Raw genomic sequence first — 17,436 nt, forward strand, 5'->3', positions numbered from 1 at the left:
GCTGGCCTGTTTTTTGCTGTTTTGTGTTTTAACTCACAAAGATTACAGGCCCTGTCAGTCAGCTGTTTCATCTAGTAAATTGCAGATCTCAGGGCAGCGTAACCCCCTGCAGACAGGTGGCTTAAATAAGGTAGGTAATAGAACTGTTGTGCTAAGCTACTTTTACACAAAAAACACCTTAACAAGAGCTCTGTGCCCCTGAGTCACAGTCCACCTGTTCCCGGAGGCTGATACATGATCTTTTGAGCTTCATGATTCTTGTCTTCGGCTGTGCATATGTATGGAAAGAACAATACAGAATGCTGAAATCATTTTAGGTGTGAAACTAGGATTACTCTAAAGGGGGAGGGGGAGAAAACAGGGATATCTTTCTTTTTTTTTGAGAGGAATGTAGTCCCCATTAGGATTCCTGTTTATCTGCCGCCATGAAAAGGCGGCTTTTCAATAAATTAAGGAAGGGATTTTATGCCTTTATCTAAGCCACCTGTTGCCTTAGCTGCAAATAAATACTTATATCTTAATATGAATGACTAATAAAATAGGCACTATATATTATACACATGCATATATAATTTATGTATTACATAGATGTTCATAATCTGTTTGTCCTAAGTAAAAACAACCATTGCAGCCACAAGAAATGTGGGTTCATTCAAATCCTCCACAGCAGGTTCCCACCACAAGAACTTTTTTCCCCCCAGTTTCGGTGCTGCACTGTGTCAGCCTAAAGCTGGATAAACACAGCGGAACGCTGTGGGTGTTTATACAGGGCCTGGCACGTAAGCCCCTCGTATCCCCAGAGATACGAGCCTCTGACTAGGGCTCCTTGCTGCCACGGTACTACAAATATAGTAACAGTGACATGGGAGGCTAACCCAGGGAACCGTTCAGCAAGAATGGCTCAGGAAATAGTAACATCTGTGATAAGACATAAAAAGAAATTCTTACTGTCTCTCAGTAGCTGGGTTTAGACCTAAAGACATGTCAAGCTGCATATAGCCACCAAAAATTACTGACAGTATGGCATCCAGAGCACTTGAGTTACGTACGAACAGCATTTTATTTCTCTAACAAGACTGTTCATTGCCCTGTGCTCCAGGGGAAGCCTTTAGGAGAAACGTGCTGTAACAAGGCCCAGCTCCTCAGAAGCAAAGGGCTTTACTGAACTCTATTGTAATTTCAAGGGAATTAAATGAGATTCAACGTAGATGAATTTTAACCAGCCAGCTGCCTCAACATAAACAGTCATTTCTTTCTTCCAGTGAGCCAGTTAGGTAGCCAGCAAGGAGAAAGAGTACCTCACCCTTCTGCCAGTCCTACAATATAAAGGTAGAAACACAACATACTTTGAGGCTGTACTGCAATCCTGCAAACCCTTGCCCAGTGATAATGCACATTTATCAGACCCAGCTCCATGAGCAGCTCCGGACACTGTCACTAGAGGAAGCCCCTGACCCACAGTCAATGGGAGGTCCTTGGGCCTCTCTGCAGATGGCTCTGGGCTATCCAGCAAGGAGCAAACCCTGACCCGTTCCTGTCACCCCATTCAGATCATGGTAGTTGGAGGCTGAAGACAATTTTTTTCCCTGGGTGGAATGTTCCATCCCCTAGAGAGCTGTTACTACAAGGCTGCAGGGCTCGCATCTCCTGTTCTTCATAGGACCTTACTCAGAGAACTACATTTTCCCCCATTTCACAAAGCTCCAAGAGCAAGTTTTAAAGCACGTGAAGTTCACTATGATACGAAGCTAGCAGATTAGAAGTTAATGGCATATTTTTGTGTTACATTTTCACAAAGTAAGGCTGAAGCTATCTATTGCCCTGATAATTCTTACAAGGAGCGTATTTGCAAATGATGGAAAAATGATGGAAAAATGGCCACGCCAACATGTTAATGGCAACAGTCGTCTATCAGCATAACTTGACGTGATGTCTATAGACACCACAGCACTGAGAACAGCAGCTGTTACGGGGACAAACAGCTGAAATAAAAGAGGAAGAAAGGCGGCTTGCAAATAACCGCCTTTGCTAGTCCAAAATGGTTCTTAATACTCTTTGTGTAAAGATACGCTGTTGTTAACATCTGCTTGGAGTTAATCTGAAGAGTTGTTTGCAAATAGCAATGCTGGTAAGCACCTGCTGCTTTAGGATAGATGAACTTTTGCGGGCACATAACATGCTATTTTATTCCCAGCAGCTCTCACAAACACCACCCTATACAGAACAGAAATGAATGGACTTTGTGAAGGGCGCTTTAGTTGAAATTGGATAGGACTGTGCACAAGTATTGCCATATACCAGAACAGTTTAAGAGTCTGGTTCAGAAATATTGTAGAGCCTGAGGGTCTAAGTGATCTTGCAAGGGTGACTAAGGAAAGCAAACCAATTTCCAGTTACTTAGGTTGGTAACTTGGAGGTGTACGTATTAATAGAGGTCAAAATTATCAAAAAGAATGTGAACCTCTTCACTAGAGTGATTTTAAAACTGCCCTTTTCATCAGCATGCAGGGAATGCAAGAAGTGCAAAGTGTTTTCTGCATTTCCAGTTTGCTTTTGTGCTTTCTGTCCCCTTGTTAGAGTTTCCCTGAGCCAGTCAGGTAAATCAAAATGGCAAAGAAAAGAAGACAAAAGACAGAGTGAGACGGAGCCCCTCTTTACAGCAAGTCTCTGTACACCTCCTCATTAGTGAGACTTGTCTGTCTTTTCCATGCTGTTCAGTTTCAATGGGGGATTGTCCTGCTGGATGTGTCCATGGCGCAAGATGGTAGATCTGCAGTGGAGCAGTCAGTCCCTCCCTGTATTTTAGCGACCTTTTTTCCTTTGATTTGTCCTTCAGTTTTGCCTGGCTTAATTTATGATTGCAATTGTTTGCGGTTTCCAGAATGGCCATAGATGTTCAGACATAATTGAAAATACCATGATACAATATCTGTTAGCTTGTGTAGCTGTAACTCAGGTCATAAACTAGACAAGAATTTGTCATGCAGGAGAAAAGTTAACAACAAAGGTCCAATCCATCTCTTATATCTGTGACTGCACAAAATTAAGAGACCTTGTGACAGCTCCTGTGTTCTTAATTAGATCTAACACATAATCTTTGGAGCTCAGTGAAGAGAGCCACTGACTTTGGTTGAGGGACCAGGCTTGTAAAGAAAAGAGGAGGCAGATGGGCAGCATGAGGACAAGGGGTAATTTTTTTTTCCTACTTTTGAGACTCAAAGGACTAGAATGTCTTTAATCCTCAGGTAAAGGATTGAGATTTTTGACTAGACTTGTCTTTTCATCAGTGTTGCTCTAGAATGGAAAAATGCTCCTAATTTCTCCAGTCTTGTATTACAAAACCATGTCCAAACTTGATTGATGTATTTTAAATCGTTCCTTTTTGTCTGCACTTTCACGAGGTAGTTCTTTCAGAGTTCTGGGAGAGAGATCATTCCGTTCCACAGATAAAGCCCTGGGAGTTTTGCTTCCACCTCCGTTACATAGGCACACCCATACTTTTGTTGCCCTTTGGGAAACTGCCTTTGATGCACTACCCAGCAGCACCATTTGAGCCTGGGGTCTCCTGCATGATCTGTGATGGCCTTCAGCTTGACACTTTAAGCAAAGAGACTGGCAGAGGGACCCACCACTCTGTGTTGTACGCAGAATGTCTGGACAACTTCTACATCTTTTTTTCTCTAATACATGTTTGCAGCCTTTGCAGAATTTAATTGGTGTTAATTCCAAATGAACATATGAGTCTTACATACACACGTTTCTGGAAAATCACAGCGCTGTATTTATGCAGGTGGAAGCAATAAGGTATGTTTGGGAAATCAGATGTCAGTCTGGAATTTGGGAAGTCAGGTTTTTATCTCAGACTACAAATTATGAACCACTACCACTACTACTATTAATCTCCTCCCATAAAGCATACATAATTCATAACTCCACGTTCACACTGCACTAGGAAAGGTGAGTGCCATTTCTGGGTATCTGAGTATTTTAAAAAGCCCTGCAAATGTAATGCTCTTAATTCTGGATAACCAGGACATAGTGGATTCAGTTGCTATGGTTGCAAGCATTAGAAAGGGAAGATCTCTACTGCACCTCAGGCAGCAACAACTGATTGTGCCACTAAATCCACTTACATTCTTTTTTTTTATTATAATTCACAGTTGTGCTGACTCTGCTGCAGGTAACATTACTGCTATTAGCAGTGGCAGGAAGACAAGCATAGTATATTGAGGGCCCAGTGAAGAAGTTGTCCCCAGCCTAAAACAATAACCTATAACTACTAAGTATGTCAGCAGAAACGCTCTGAGTTAAATGTATCCATGCAACAAAGAAATGTCTCTAAAAGCAGTCCATATCAGTTCCGGTATATCTTGACAATACATGATAATCAATTCCAAAAGGGGATTCTTCTCATTTGTTTACACTTGATCAAAAAGACTTAATAGCACAGAAGAGAGCTCGTTCCCTTAAGAGATCTTGGATCCTTTCAGAAACAATCAAACTGTACCACTACATCAGTTTCATTACTCACCCGAGCATTGGGGTTCAACAGTCTTTTATGTGCAATGCAGTTTTAATGTCACTAATATGAGAAGAATTTTGCTATGTATTAATCACTAACATATTCCGTAAACAGCTCCTTCAAATGCAACAGTACTTATATGCAGACGATGCACGTGCCAATAGAGGGTGTACATTAAGAGGTTAACTATCAGGAATAAATTCTTTACTGTGAGGGTGGTGAGACACTGGAACAGGTTGCCCAGAGAAGCTGTGGATGCCCCATCCCTGGAAGTGTTCAAGGCCAGGCTGGATGGGGCTTTGAGCAGCCTGGTCTAGTGGGAGGTGTCCCTGCCCATGGCAGGGGGGTTGGAACTTGATGATCTTTAAGGTCCCTTCCAACCTGAACCGTTCTGTGATTCTGTGTGATTCCCTTTCCATACTACTCTAATTAGGGTCATAATGACTAAGAGGTTTGAATGTAGTTTCTTACACGTATGTGCCAGGCTTTTTTTTCTTTAAAAAAAAAAGTATGTCTGAAGAGGTAAAAAAGAAGAGCATTTGCACCTCAACCCCTTTCCCGTTATCAGTTTGGGATTATAGGCCAGAATAAGTTTACTTTTTTAAAAATTGCTACAGTTCTCACTCACGTGAAATGCCTGAACCAGATGTTTGCTGTTTCAGTTTAGTGGAAAGCAGAACAGAGTGGCATCATAAATCGTTAAAAATATCCTCTGAGTCCAGCTAAGCAATATCTGTTTCCAGTATTGATTACTAGGGATGCACTTTTAACAACCTGTATCTCTTAACAAAGGCAGCCAATTAGAGGAGCTGTGACTCTGTAATTTTTCCTGTAATTTTCCCATTGTATCTGCCCACCTAATAAATATATGCTGGTGCAACGCACAATATCTGTATAGGAACCTAAATTAATCAGAACCAAACTAATTTTTCACAATGGTTCTTTTAAAACAGTCTCAGCTCTGCTGCAGAGAGGTGGGGTCAGAGTGACACTCAGTGGCAAGACAGAAAAAGTCATTCTCGGTTTCTCAGATTCTATATAACATCTATTAGGATGCATAAAATTTTAATTAGATTATTATTAGTATTTTCTGTCTGTCTGATAATATTCTGTGTAAGCATTATAATTCAGATGAAAATATGTACTTTTGATTATGCAAACTGAAAGAAAGATCAGATTACTTACTTAACCAAGCCCCCCTCACTCATAACTTGTGTGCCACAGCAATTGAAACTGCCACACAGTTTCCTGCAATTGAAAAAAAATAAAAAAGAATTTGAGAAATTGAACTAAAACCTCAAATACTGAATTTCAGAAATAAGAGGCCTGAATCACCATAGTTTTACATTTTGCTGTAATTTGAATCTTTGCAGATGATTAGAACAGTCCAAAGAATAGCATTTTAGATCTTGCATACAATTTAGCAAGTTGCATATGTCTAACTGACAGTTCATGACCTTCCCAGTTATTTGTGTTAGATCAAAACATTTTCTGTATGTTTCTGAATGCACACCAAGCTACGCCTAACTGAATTTGGTATCTGAAAAAAAGGAGGCATTTTCCCTTTAAGGTAAATAAACACTGGAATAAATTATGGAATCTTTACTATTTAAAATTTTTAGTATCACTCTTGACAGGCATTTGAGAGAAGTATTCTAGGTGGAGTAGTTCTGCAGTAAGGTAGCGCTGTGGACTGTCAGTCTTTCCAGCCTTGCCTGCTTTGATGCAGGGAAAGATTCATAGTATGGTGCCAGAAATTCTTCTGAGCCTATGGCTGCCTAGAGTCACTCAAACTCACAGCATTCCAGGATGTTAATAAATAAGAGTTACCATAATACAATGTTCCTTGAAACGCTCTGTGTAAAATAATTTCCATCTATCTATCTCAAACAGGGTCCTGTTGCATCACCCATGTCTATGCGATCTGTTCTAACAAGCGGGTCATGCCTCTCCCCACCACCGCCACCACCACCGCCACCACCTGGACCTCCTCCCATCTTTGACACAGAAACCGTAAAGGATGAAGGAACTGCATCTCGCTCAGCCCTATTTGCACAGCTTAACCAGGGAGAGGCAATTACCAAAGGTCAGAAGAAAAGAAATCAAATTTTAGTCCATGAGTCAAACTACATCAAGAGCTGCTATATGCATTAACCCAACTTCCACTACTCTTTTTAAGTTACATTTAAGCAGCTCAGATCTTTCTGAGGCTTGCACTGAGTCTGATGGATGAGACTGCATACCAAAACCTCCTTTAGAAGCAACAGCACCCAAATATGGTCAGCATACTTGAAATTCCCACCATTTACGTAGAGGTATTCTTTTAATTTTAAGGCAGCCAAGCTGGACATCTTCAGTCACAAGTAGCTGGTGAACATCTTAGTTGCAATTGCAATAAAAATTTATCCTCTTTCTGATTCACATTCAGTGTACCAAACTGTGTCAAAATGTGTTACATTAGGTGAAAAGGCATGGCTTACAGCTCAGCGTGGAGTACAGTAATAAAGCTGTTTGTATTAATACTGGACAGCTGTAATTAAAGTGGATGGTTGTTAGCTTAAATACATAAGATTAATATATCTGCCTTCCTTTAATGCTGCAGGGATAGGTCAAATATTGTCATAAATTAGAAAAATAATACCATTTTTATGGATGGAAAAATGTGACATAACAAGCTCTCAGAGTGTGCTACAGACAGAGAGGGACTAGAAGACATTGTGGCATTTCCTGTTAAAGATACTAAGATAGCCCTTCCACACTAAAAGAGGTTTTATACGAACTGCTAAATGTATGTAGGCAGTTACACTTTAGGTCGTTACCCAGGCAAACTTTGAGGAAATAAAAAATGTAAATTCACAGAATAATTTAACACAATGACAAATGAACCTTTCCTGCTTAACTATGAACCCTTAGGACTGGAAAACTGACTCTCTTTCATAAACACCCTTTTTTTTTTTTAGGGCTTCGACATGTGTCTGATGACCAGAAGACTCACAAGAACCCCAGCCTACGTGCCCAATGTCCATCTGTTCGTTCTCCAACAAAAAGCCATACTCCAAGTCCCACCTCTCCCAAGAATTCCCCGCAGCAGAGCCATGCCCCTGTCCTGGAGCTAGAGGGAAAGAAGTGGAGAGTGGTGAGTTCCAGTCACACCTCTGAATTCCACCCTGCACATCGATAACCAGGCTGCGCACTGAAATGTCTCATAAAAGGCTGTCCATGATCAAGGTGCAACAAATCAAAGTTGCAACTAAAATGGGCTGAGTCTTGCACTTCTTTGCCTTGCTACAGTTTAGCTTTTACAATACTGTAGCATCTAAAGTTAATTCATTTGTCTCTGAGAATCATATACTAATTCATCTGAAATGGAGAATGTCGGAACCAGCATATAAATTCCTTGCAAAATTAGACAATCCCCCAGAAACAAGTCCGGTGGAGAACTCCAATTAAAATCCCTCCTTGCAGACCATTTATGCGAGTGAGAGATAACAGTATTATCACAGTATTTCTCCAGCTTTGTTAGCCAATGGAATGGTACATTTATTTTTCATCAGACATTCCAGGCAAGCATGTCTCCCACACTTAGAAGTAGAGAAGTGTTTTCCTTTTGCTCAATCTACAGATGGAAAAGATAGATTTGTTTAAAGTTTGGGAGTTAATTTATGTAGGCATATACCAAAGAATCTATGAGTGAAAATTCATGTGACTCTGTTGGTTAAAAGACAAAGGAAACAACATGTGGTTTAGTCATACAGAAGGTTATATACACAGTCATTAGTGTGGAGTTGAGTTTGCGTAAGGTGCAGTCACCATTTGGTTGTGTTATGTTGCCTTGGAGTTACAGTACCTGGAACTTTCCTTGTGGATCCTTAGTCTTTCCTGACATCCACAGAATGTAAATGTCCTCCCATGCTTCATAATGAAATGAAATTTCTTCACCTATTACTGCTTATTGCGTATGGTAATGCCTGCATCTATTCATAACACACTGCATAGAACATTAAATAACATTTGGGGGAACAAAAACTTGCTCCATTCTTCAAGGTGCCGTTCTCAATTGGGTGGGAGCCAAGCAACAGTTTTGTGACTGCATTTTTAAATTGTTGTGAGCGTAGTGTCTTTGCGACAAAATTAATAGGTATTGTCATGGTCTGTGCTAAGTTCTTCATTTCTGCAGCTCTAAAATATACATGCGTCATCTAAGGGTGAATTAGGTGATATATCCGATCAGCAAGCAGATTAGAGTTTTAAGCCACAGGAAGGATACTGCTCTGTTGTAACTGAAGATGCAATGACTCGAGGATAAGTTGTACTAAACTCTGTCTGACTGTTAGTTAAAGACAACCAATTAAATAAACTTTCTTTTGAAATAGGAATATCAAGAGGATAAGAATGACCTGGTCATTAACAATACTGAACTCAAGCAAGTGGCCTACATTTTTAAGTGTAACAAATCTACACTTCAGATAAAAGGAAAAATCAATTCAATTACTATTGGTGAGTAGACATTCAGCTGGGCTTTAAGAAAATACTGACTTATGTGATTAATAATGCATCTGAATCATTCCATTCACTTTAATGGACTGATCACGTGAGCAAAGCTGCTCAGCTATGCAGTGCAAGACTGGGAATTTTTTTAGTTAATGTAGCAGATATGTGTATATTTGCTTTTATCTTGCCTGTCTTATTTATGGTTGCTTTTATTTTAGACAACTGTAAAAAGTTTGGCCTTGTGTTTGACAACGTTGTGGGAATCGTGGAAGTGATCAATTCCAGGGATATTCAGATTCAGGTAAATATCTATATGAAAAACAAAGATAGACAGGGAACAAGCAGGGGAAGAATGCCCAACATGTAGCTACAAGAGATTTTAAAAACTCGCAGGAGCACAACAAAAATAAGAGATTTATACATCCAAATATATCTTTATATGCACTAAATTCTGCTGACGTATTTAGAAAATGCCTATGAAAACTACTGAGCATCCCTGAACAAAACTCCCTTAGCCCAGTCCCTTCTGGTTCCAGAGAAGCTGAGCGATCTATACGCTGTAAGAACTATTACTTCTGGCCGTAATTTTCTAGCTTTCATGGTAAACAGCTCCTAGGACCTGAAAGTTCAGCAGTGCTTATGGAACAAATTCTGGCAGTTAGCTAATTGATTTCTAAGCCCAGAAAATAGTTATTTCTTTTTTTTTCATATTTTCTCAATGGAAATGTTCAAATAGACTGTCAAAAGCCAACTTAATGACATGAAGTGGAAGTAGGTGCTGGGATTTCAAAAGTCTCCCCTGCCAGCGATGTGGCACATTACGTGAGTAAGTAATGTATTCACCGCTTGCCTACAAATGGGCTGTGAGCCTCTGCTGGTTTTGTCTTTGATAACCAGTAAGCAAAGCTCCATCAGAGATCACCTTCCTTGTGGTTCTTGTGAAAAGAAGAGAGATGTATTTTAAATCAATATATTGCCCTCTCTACTGGGGACACTTGCCCCCTTAAAATACAGACAGTCTGCCTGACATTTACATACTTCATTCATCGCTTTCCAAAGAGGTCTAACTATGCATGCTCTAGTACTGGGTTGTGTCCAACAGACACGACCTAGTCTCAAGAAAGGACTTTAGGATGTATTATTTTAAGAAATGTTAATCAAATTATATTAAACTGCCAGTCTTCAAGCAAGGTGAGGTCTTTTGCTTAAAAGGCTGTGCCTGCTGTATGACATCAAGTGTAGATAATCCTGCTCCACGCTTCAGAAATACTGGTCACAGCCACCACAGGGAATAATAGCAAGATGATTTTTTATGTTTTGAACCTCATGCAAGTGACTGACATTGCTGCCAGCTGTGCATCATCTTCTGCAGTTTTATTCATGATGGCTACGTGTCTTCTTATGGCAGAGACAGTTCATTAAAGAAAAAGATCCCAGGTATTTATTTGAGTGGGGTCTTTTTTAAGTAACTAGATTATTTTTATCATTACCTCTACAACTATTCAGAAAAGCTGAAAAATTCATATGTAATGAACAGTGAAACCACAGCTTGTTAATACCCAGATAAAGGGGAAACATCTTTTCCAAGAATTAAAATTCTTTTGATTAAGCAGGTTCTATGAATATTGCATAAGTCTTCTATGCCACGGAGCAGAGTGGAGTTCCACTTCAGAAGGTAGAGTCTGGCTATATGCTATACGCTGCTTGAATCAGGCAGCTCCAGCAGGGTTTCAGTATGCCAAGTGCTGAGCACCTCAATATTCTCAGTATTTTGAAGACCTGAGCTTATAATTTGCAAATACATGATATGTTAATGCAACACATGTCAGTAAATTCATCCTACCGTTTTTGCTGTAAATAGTTACTTCATTGCCATATTGCTTGGCTCTCCTTTCTCTCGGTGGTTTTTGGGGTTTTTTGCCAGATGTTTGCAAAATTTGTTAAACACACCCTCCTTTTGTTCTCTATTGCATGAGAACCCACTAAAGAAAGATCAGTTTAAGATGCATTGATCCAGTACACAGATCAGACTTCAGGATCAGGGTGGGATGCAAGAGGACAGACCACTTGCTCTTTGTTTACTGTCACATTTAAGGAACTGAAGCTGAAAATACATGCTTAGCTTGAATGACGAGAGACACTCTTTCATTATCAAGTACATGTCTGTCACATCTTGTTACTGTTTTATGGCTCAGAATAACCTCTGCCCTTTTGATGCACTGGCCAGAGTGTATTGCTGTCCCTGCTGGAGAGGGCAGGAGGAGCAGGAGGAATTTTTACTGACAACCAGTGAGCCAGCCAGTTAGCCATGAGGAAATCTTTTAATCTGTAGAATTGTAAACAAGAGAAGATTACCCTTTCTCCGCTCAAGTAAATTACGTGCTTGCTTTTAAAGTGACATAAGAAGTACCTTTAAATTAAATTGATCTCTGTGCTTTTTTAGAAACGTAGCTTGCCTGAAGGGGATAAAACCCCTTTCCTATTGTACACTGTAAAACCGGGAAGAACTTTGAAGCCTTCAGGGTGTATTACAAATCACTTGTTGAGTACTACTGTATGCTGGGACCTTTCATTTGCCCTTACTGGTTTGGAGTTGACACGTTCGATTTCTTAACCAGTTCTCACTGTTGAACAAGGTGAACACCGCCTAAATATCAGAACAAAAGTGTCACTGAAATTAGAGAGAATCAGGGATGCACTTTCATCAAACTGTGTATTAAAAGCCTGCTGTATAAGTTTGCCGTTGTATATAGATCTTTGTAACCACCACTGAGAATTTTCACAGTGTCTCACAAATCAAATATAAGCATCATGCAGGCAGCTGACACACAGATCAGATGCTGGTGGCCAAAATTAGACCTGTCAGGCAATGAGGACTTACATTAACGGTATCTTTGTGTGCATTTTAAGATTTGATACTAAGTAGATTATATTTTGCAGGTGATGGGGAAAGTGCCAACCATATCTATTAACAAAACAGAAGGCTGCCACATCTACCTCAGTGAAGAATCATTAGATTGTGAGATTGTGAGTGCCAAGTCATCCGAGATGAACATCCTCATCCCCCAAGATGGTGATTATGTGAGTGAGATATTTTTAAAGCTTTCCTCCCCCTTCCCCACTAGTCTTGGTAGCTAACAGCATTTAAACTGCTAGGAAAGAAACTAACATACCACACACATTACATCACCAAAAAATGATCCAAAACAATGGAATTTCTATGTACTGATATCTCAGCTATCAGTGCAGGAAGAACTCCTTATTTTGGGGGGCACAAGGTTATTTCAAAGACCAGACGTGACATTATTTCTTTCCATTTTGATAGATAATGGCTTAGTCTCCTGTCCATTTAATTTTCTTTTTTGATATCTAAACATAATTTCCCAGAGAAACTCCCTTCACACAAGAGCACTCAAACCTGAAAATGATGTTGTTAAAACTAAGATAAATATACTACTACTACTACAGATGAAATAATATAATATAATATACTTGTTTTTTCTAAAGCTGTTGATACATGGGTAGCATCTGTAGTACTTTCTAGTACTTTCAACATATATCCTTAAAAGCCACTTGTGCATTTTCCTGGCTCCTTTTTTGTTCTAGTAAGATTTTCATACTAAGCCCATCGGCATTTCTACTGAAGTCGTGCTCTGTCACTTCACACGCTAGTAAGGGATCATGCAGGCAAAGCACACTCGTTAACAGTTTCCTAGTTTCCTCAACTGAGCAGTGTTGAAATTGCACTGAATGGCCATAGACAGAACTTAAATTTCTGGCTAATCCTTTGGGCTGGAATTTTGTATGGTAAAGGGGTTTAGGCTTTATAAAAGAATATATGTGACAAGAGAATTCTCATGTTCCACATTTCCAAAAGTGACTGCTGGATGCCCAGCTTCGGGTTAACTAAAAAGGGAATGATTTTCAGTGGATGCATATTCACCTTAAAAAAAAAAAAAGTCCTTTTGATCAGTCTCGCGTCAAATCACCATATCATCTGAAATTACTGGCTATCAAAACACCATTTTGAGGTCTGAATGAAAAAACTCTTCACATCTTTTTTGTTTTACTGGGAACAGAGAAAGATCCAACATCTCCCATCCTTTCACCAAATACACAGAATGGAAGGAGACTTTCTTTGATGTTCTGCTTCGTTTTGTGTACCCCACAAGGGACGCTGAGTCTTTTGAAGTGTATCACACTTAAAATGATAGGATTTTTTTTTAATTCTTCCATATTATAATATTGCTTTCGTCCTTAAATTTAGTCTCCTCACTCAATCTCCACATCTAAATCCTTTCTACTGTCTTCCAACCCAGACACTGATGGAATCTAAAGTCATTTCTGACATGGGGCTTATTTACTTAGTTGTTGCAAATAATGGTGTGAGAGGGATTATTGCAAAGTAGTACCATACCAAGGCTATTTGAAACTGGGTAGCAATAAGGCTTTTTCCTGTGTGGCATTGTGAAATAGCTTCCTAGGGTAATGAAGAAGGCTTCTCTCTAATCCTGGCATGTCTGAGCTATCAATGCTTTCTCGGTCATGCAGCACTAATAGTATTCCACCAGTTTTCATGACGTATCCGCTGCTTATTTAACCATCATTGTTGCTTTTGTTTCTTACCAGAAAGAATTTCCGGTTCCTGAGCAGTTCAAGACAGCATGGGATGGATCTAAGTTGGTCACTGAACCTGCAGAGATTGTGGGTTAACTTCCTAATGCCATACAGCACTTGCTGACCGTGACCAGACCACAGCCAGCATAGACAAAGCAGTAATGTAAAGAACTAGAAGTAGCAGTAGTTCATACTGCTGTGATAGGCCTTCAAGCATTAGCTCTGCATGCTAGAAACAATAACACATCTGGCACGCTTTTGTTAGGCATCCCAGTATTTTTCACGTTTCCACACAGTTTGCCTTCACATGCAATTTTAATTCTAAATGATGTCATGTGAATGTAATGGATTAAAACCCCCACCCTCCAGTAACATCATTGGTTTGAAATACTGTATACGTTAAGCCAAAATACTGCATGATACACTTTGTTATCATCTTGCTTCAGTGCATTCCTTTTTCTGTTACTGCTAATCAAAAACAGCATTAAGACTTTAAGATGGTTATTTTTACCTATTAAGCAATTCTTGTATGATGCAGTAAAAATGTACCCGTAGAAAGTACGCAATTCCTTGTAGTTCTGTGGCAATCATAACGGGGTTTGTTTTAAACAAGCAAAAAAGGACAACTTTCAGCAATACATTTTGCTAACGAAGATAAAAAAAAATCTGGTATTTTAATCAAACACTTTTCTAATGTGTATATTTAGAAGATCCCTATGTTTTCTGTGAGGTAAGATTTTATTATGGTCCACAGACTTACTGTTGCCCTCTCATTTCTTGCAAATTAGTGATTCTTTCTAAGCTAAAGCCTCATCTAAGCTAAAACCTTGCAGCAAATCACTTGAAGGATTTTTGCTCCTTGAATTTCTTTTTTTCCTTTTTTTTTTTTTTGAGACAATCTCTCATTCTTTAAAATTTCACATTGTATCTTTCATCCTATTCAGAAAACTGAGGGAGGCATATATGTCAGATACCAGCTAGTTTCCTTACTAATAATGTTCCTTTAAAATATTGCTATTGTAGCAATTGTATTGTATTTTCATTAAAAACATCTTCCTGTTTCTTCCCCATGTTTGTAGGACTTACTCCATCTCAAATATGTCCACAAAGCAAAGCCATAGATTTGTCATACTAATTCTGAGCCCAAATAAAGGGGTGATTTCCTGTTTAGCCCTTTGATTCTACTTTATAGTCCCTATTATACATGCTTTTTTAACAAAGGTGGAGTGTTGTATACATTTGTACTATTTCAGCACATAGTACAAATAAAATTTTAAAAATTTAAAAAGTCAGCTTATGTTTTTGATCACTTGTAATACTTTGTAACAGTGAAATCACAGTGAGATGCTTGCAGAGCTAGTTACAAGCTAAATTTTGTGCCTAATTTACCTTGAAAGTACATTAATTATTGAGGGTTTTTAAGCGTATCTTTGATAGTAAACCCTATATAATACAACCAGTAGTGCTCATTCCGTAAGGTTTTGCTATCTGATGTTTAATCTATGTGTATAATGTGTTTGCTTTAATACATACCATTTTTTCAACAGTAAACTTCTTATGAAATAAAAAGGAAAATGTACTTCTTTAAATACAAAGTTGTTCAGAGCTTGCTCCATTGCAGTGTTTGTCCTATATGCTTTCTCCTTCTTAAATGCTGATTCAAAAGCTTGACTGAGAAAAATTAGCTCCTTCTCCCATTTCATTAAATATTATGACTTTTGCTGCCATAATCCACCTGACAGTGAATAGTGGGTATTCTGCATGCTAGCAGATACACCTGAAATTTCTTGCATATAACTTCTGTGACAGCCAGAGAATTGAGCTTTTCATGATTCTCACTTCTAGGTACACCTGTATCTTCCAGAGATTATGTCTAGGGAGATGATCATGACCTGGTGCAAGTTTATAAGGTTTGCCTTCTATTTTTAGCTTTTCGTATTGTTTCCCTATATGGCTTTGGATGTGTCCCTCCTGTGTTAACAAACCACGAGCGGTCCACTCCATATTTCACTTGGGTGTGCTTCCTATCTGAAAAAGAGGCATCACATACTTGTCACGATAAAAGGATTGTTGAAGGATTGTTTAATCCTTAAATCATAATCATAATTTTTCCATAAAATAATCTCATTCTGGAGCATTCTGACCTGAAATACCGACTCTTGTGTTCATCTAGCATCACATAGGGATCAAGTCATTACGCAGCAACAGGAAGCCACTTAATCCTTTGGAGGTATGACACAAACCAACTACCAAATGCTTGATGATAAACAGAAAGCAGCGAGACAGCTCTGAATCACTATACACGCAAAGTATTTTAGTTCCTCCTAGGGATTCAACTCCCCCCTCAAAAATAAACTGTGAGAAGGCTGGTCTGATTTTTCTTTTAAACGTTTGAAAGCAAAGTCCCTTGTGGCTAGACCTTCTCCCTAACACTCGTGTTCCTGCCATGTGCAAGACCCAAATACATTTTTCGACTGGTTTCTTAACAGGAAGAAGTCTTACGCAGTAACAGTGCGTGCCTGACAGTCTGAACACACCTGAGAACTTTGTCAGAGGTCAGAGATTTAAAAGATAAGGAAGAAGGCCTTGCATGGACAGACATAAGCTAATTGCTTTGACTGGAGAAAAGGCTACCAAGTCCATGCATTATTGGGCACCAGAGGAATAGGAAAGAGACTTTTAAACTACGCAAATAGCTTTCATCCAATACTCTTAGTAAAGCCATGTGACAAAAAAAATCTATAACCAGCTTTTGTCAGTTCTGGTCCTCAGAAAAAATACTTGTCAGACATTTCCAGTAGGCTGGACTGTTCTTTCCCTGCAACCTATCTTTAACTTCAAAAATATAAAGGAGTGCTAAATAAACAAGATAAATCCAATGTTCTGATTCTACCCTACATGAATTTGTGTACAATTAAAGGTTAAAAACTCATTTTCTGAAAAAGCAAGTATATCTTGAGGTAGAAATAGTCAACAAGCTGCAGAATGATGATTTGATGAATAATCATCCCAACCATGACCAGTTGTGTCCAAGTCTTCAGCAGCAAGCTTGATTTGTGTTTAATGCTAAACTGCTAAATGCTGAGCATCCCTGAGGTACTATTAATTTATTTTTACTGCATGCTATCACACAAGATATGCCCCTCGATTTCAGCTCTACTCTGCACTAAAATTGTGGTTATGCTCTAAATCAGTTGCAACTGTCGAAACAAAAATCAGTGCATTTGGTACATATATTGATATGGAACAAATGTGTATGGTGTAACCATCCAGTTCATTTTTATAAACCTGCATAGGTCAAATATCCACCAGTACAGATGCTGTCAATCAGCTAGTAAAATACATGTAAAAGAGAAGGAGATTTTTTACGAAGTGTCCAAATGTAATAAGCTTTTGCCTATGAAAAGCTTCAACAGTTCTCATACTTTCCTTAATAGAACCTCTGTAAAAGTATTTATGAAGTATTCTGTACAAGTATCTCATGAAATTCGACACGGGGAGCTGCAAAGTCCTGCACCTGGGGTACAACCCCCCTACGAGCCAGTATATGCTGGGGGCTGCCCAACTGGAGAGCAGCTTGGCGGGAAACGACCTGGGGGCCCTGGTGGACACCAAACTGAACATGAGCCAGTGATGCACCCCTGCAGCAAAGAAGGCTGATGCAGCCCCCTGGGCTGCATAAGGAGAAGCATTGCCAGCAGGTCGAGGGAGGTGATCCTTCCCCTCTATTCAGCAGTAGTGAGGCCGCATCTGGAGTGCTGTGTCCAGTTCTGGGCTCCTCAGTGTAAGAGAGACTCGGACATACT

General features: G+C 39.3%; 1 protein-coding gene across 1 annotated transcript in view; it reads left to right on the forward strand.

Annotated features, from left to right (window-relative positions):
- The window catches only part of CAP2 (cyclase associated actin cytoskeleton regulatory protein 2), a 69,913-nt gene extending 54,678 nt beyond the window's left edge, over nucleotides 1-15,235 (forward strand). The window contains exons 8-13 of the mRNA XM_074575885.1: nucleotides 6,416-6,608; nucleotides 7,483-7,658; nucleotides 8,896-9,019; nucleotides 9,232-9,314; nucleotides 11,954-12,094; nucleotides 13,643-15,235. Coding sequence (XP_074431986.1) covers nucleotides 6,416-6,608; nucleotides 7,483-7,658; nucleotides 8,896-9,019; nucleotides 9,232-9,314; nucleotides 11,954-12,094; nucleotides 13,643-13,726 — 801 coding nt within the window. The 3' untranslated portion in view covers nucleotides 13,727-15,235. The remainder of the gene's footprint in view (nucleotides 1-6,415; nucleotides 6,609-7,482; nucleotides 7,659-8,895; nucleotides 9,020-9,231; nucleotides 9,315-11,953; nucleotides 12,095-13,642) is intronic.
- Nucleotides 15,236-17,436: the final 2,201 nt, after the last annotated feature.

This window comes from Larus michahellis, chromosome 2 (genome assembly GCF_964199755.1).
Source record: "Larus michahellis chromosome 2, bLarMic1.1, whole genome shotgun sequence".
Lineage (NCBI taxonomy): Eukaryota > Metazoa > Chordata > Aves > Charadriiformes > Laridae > Larus > Larus michahellis.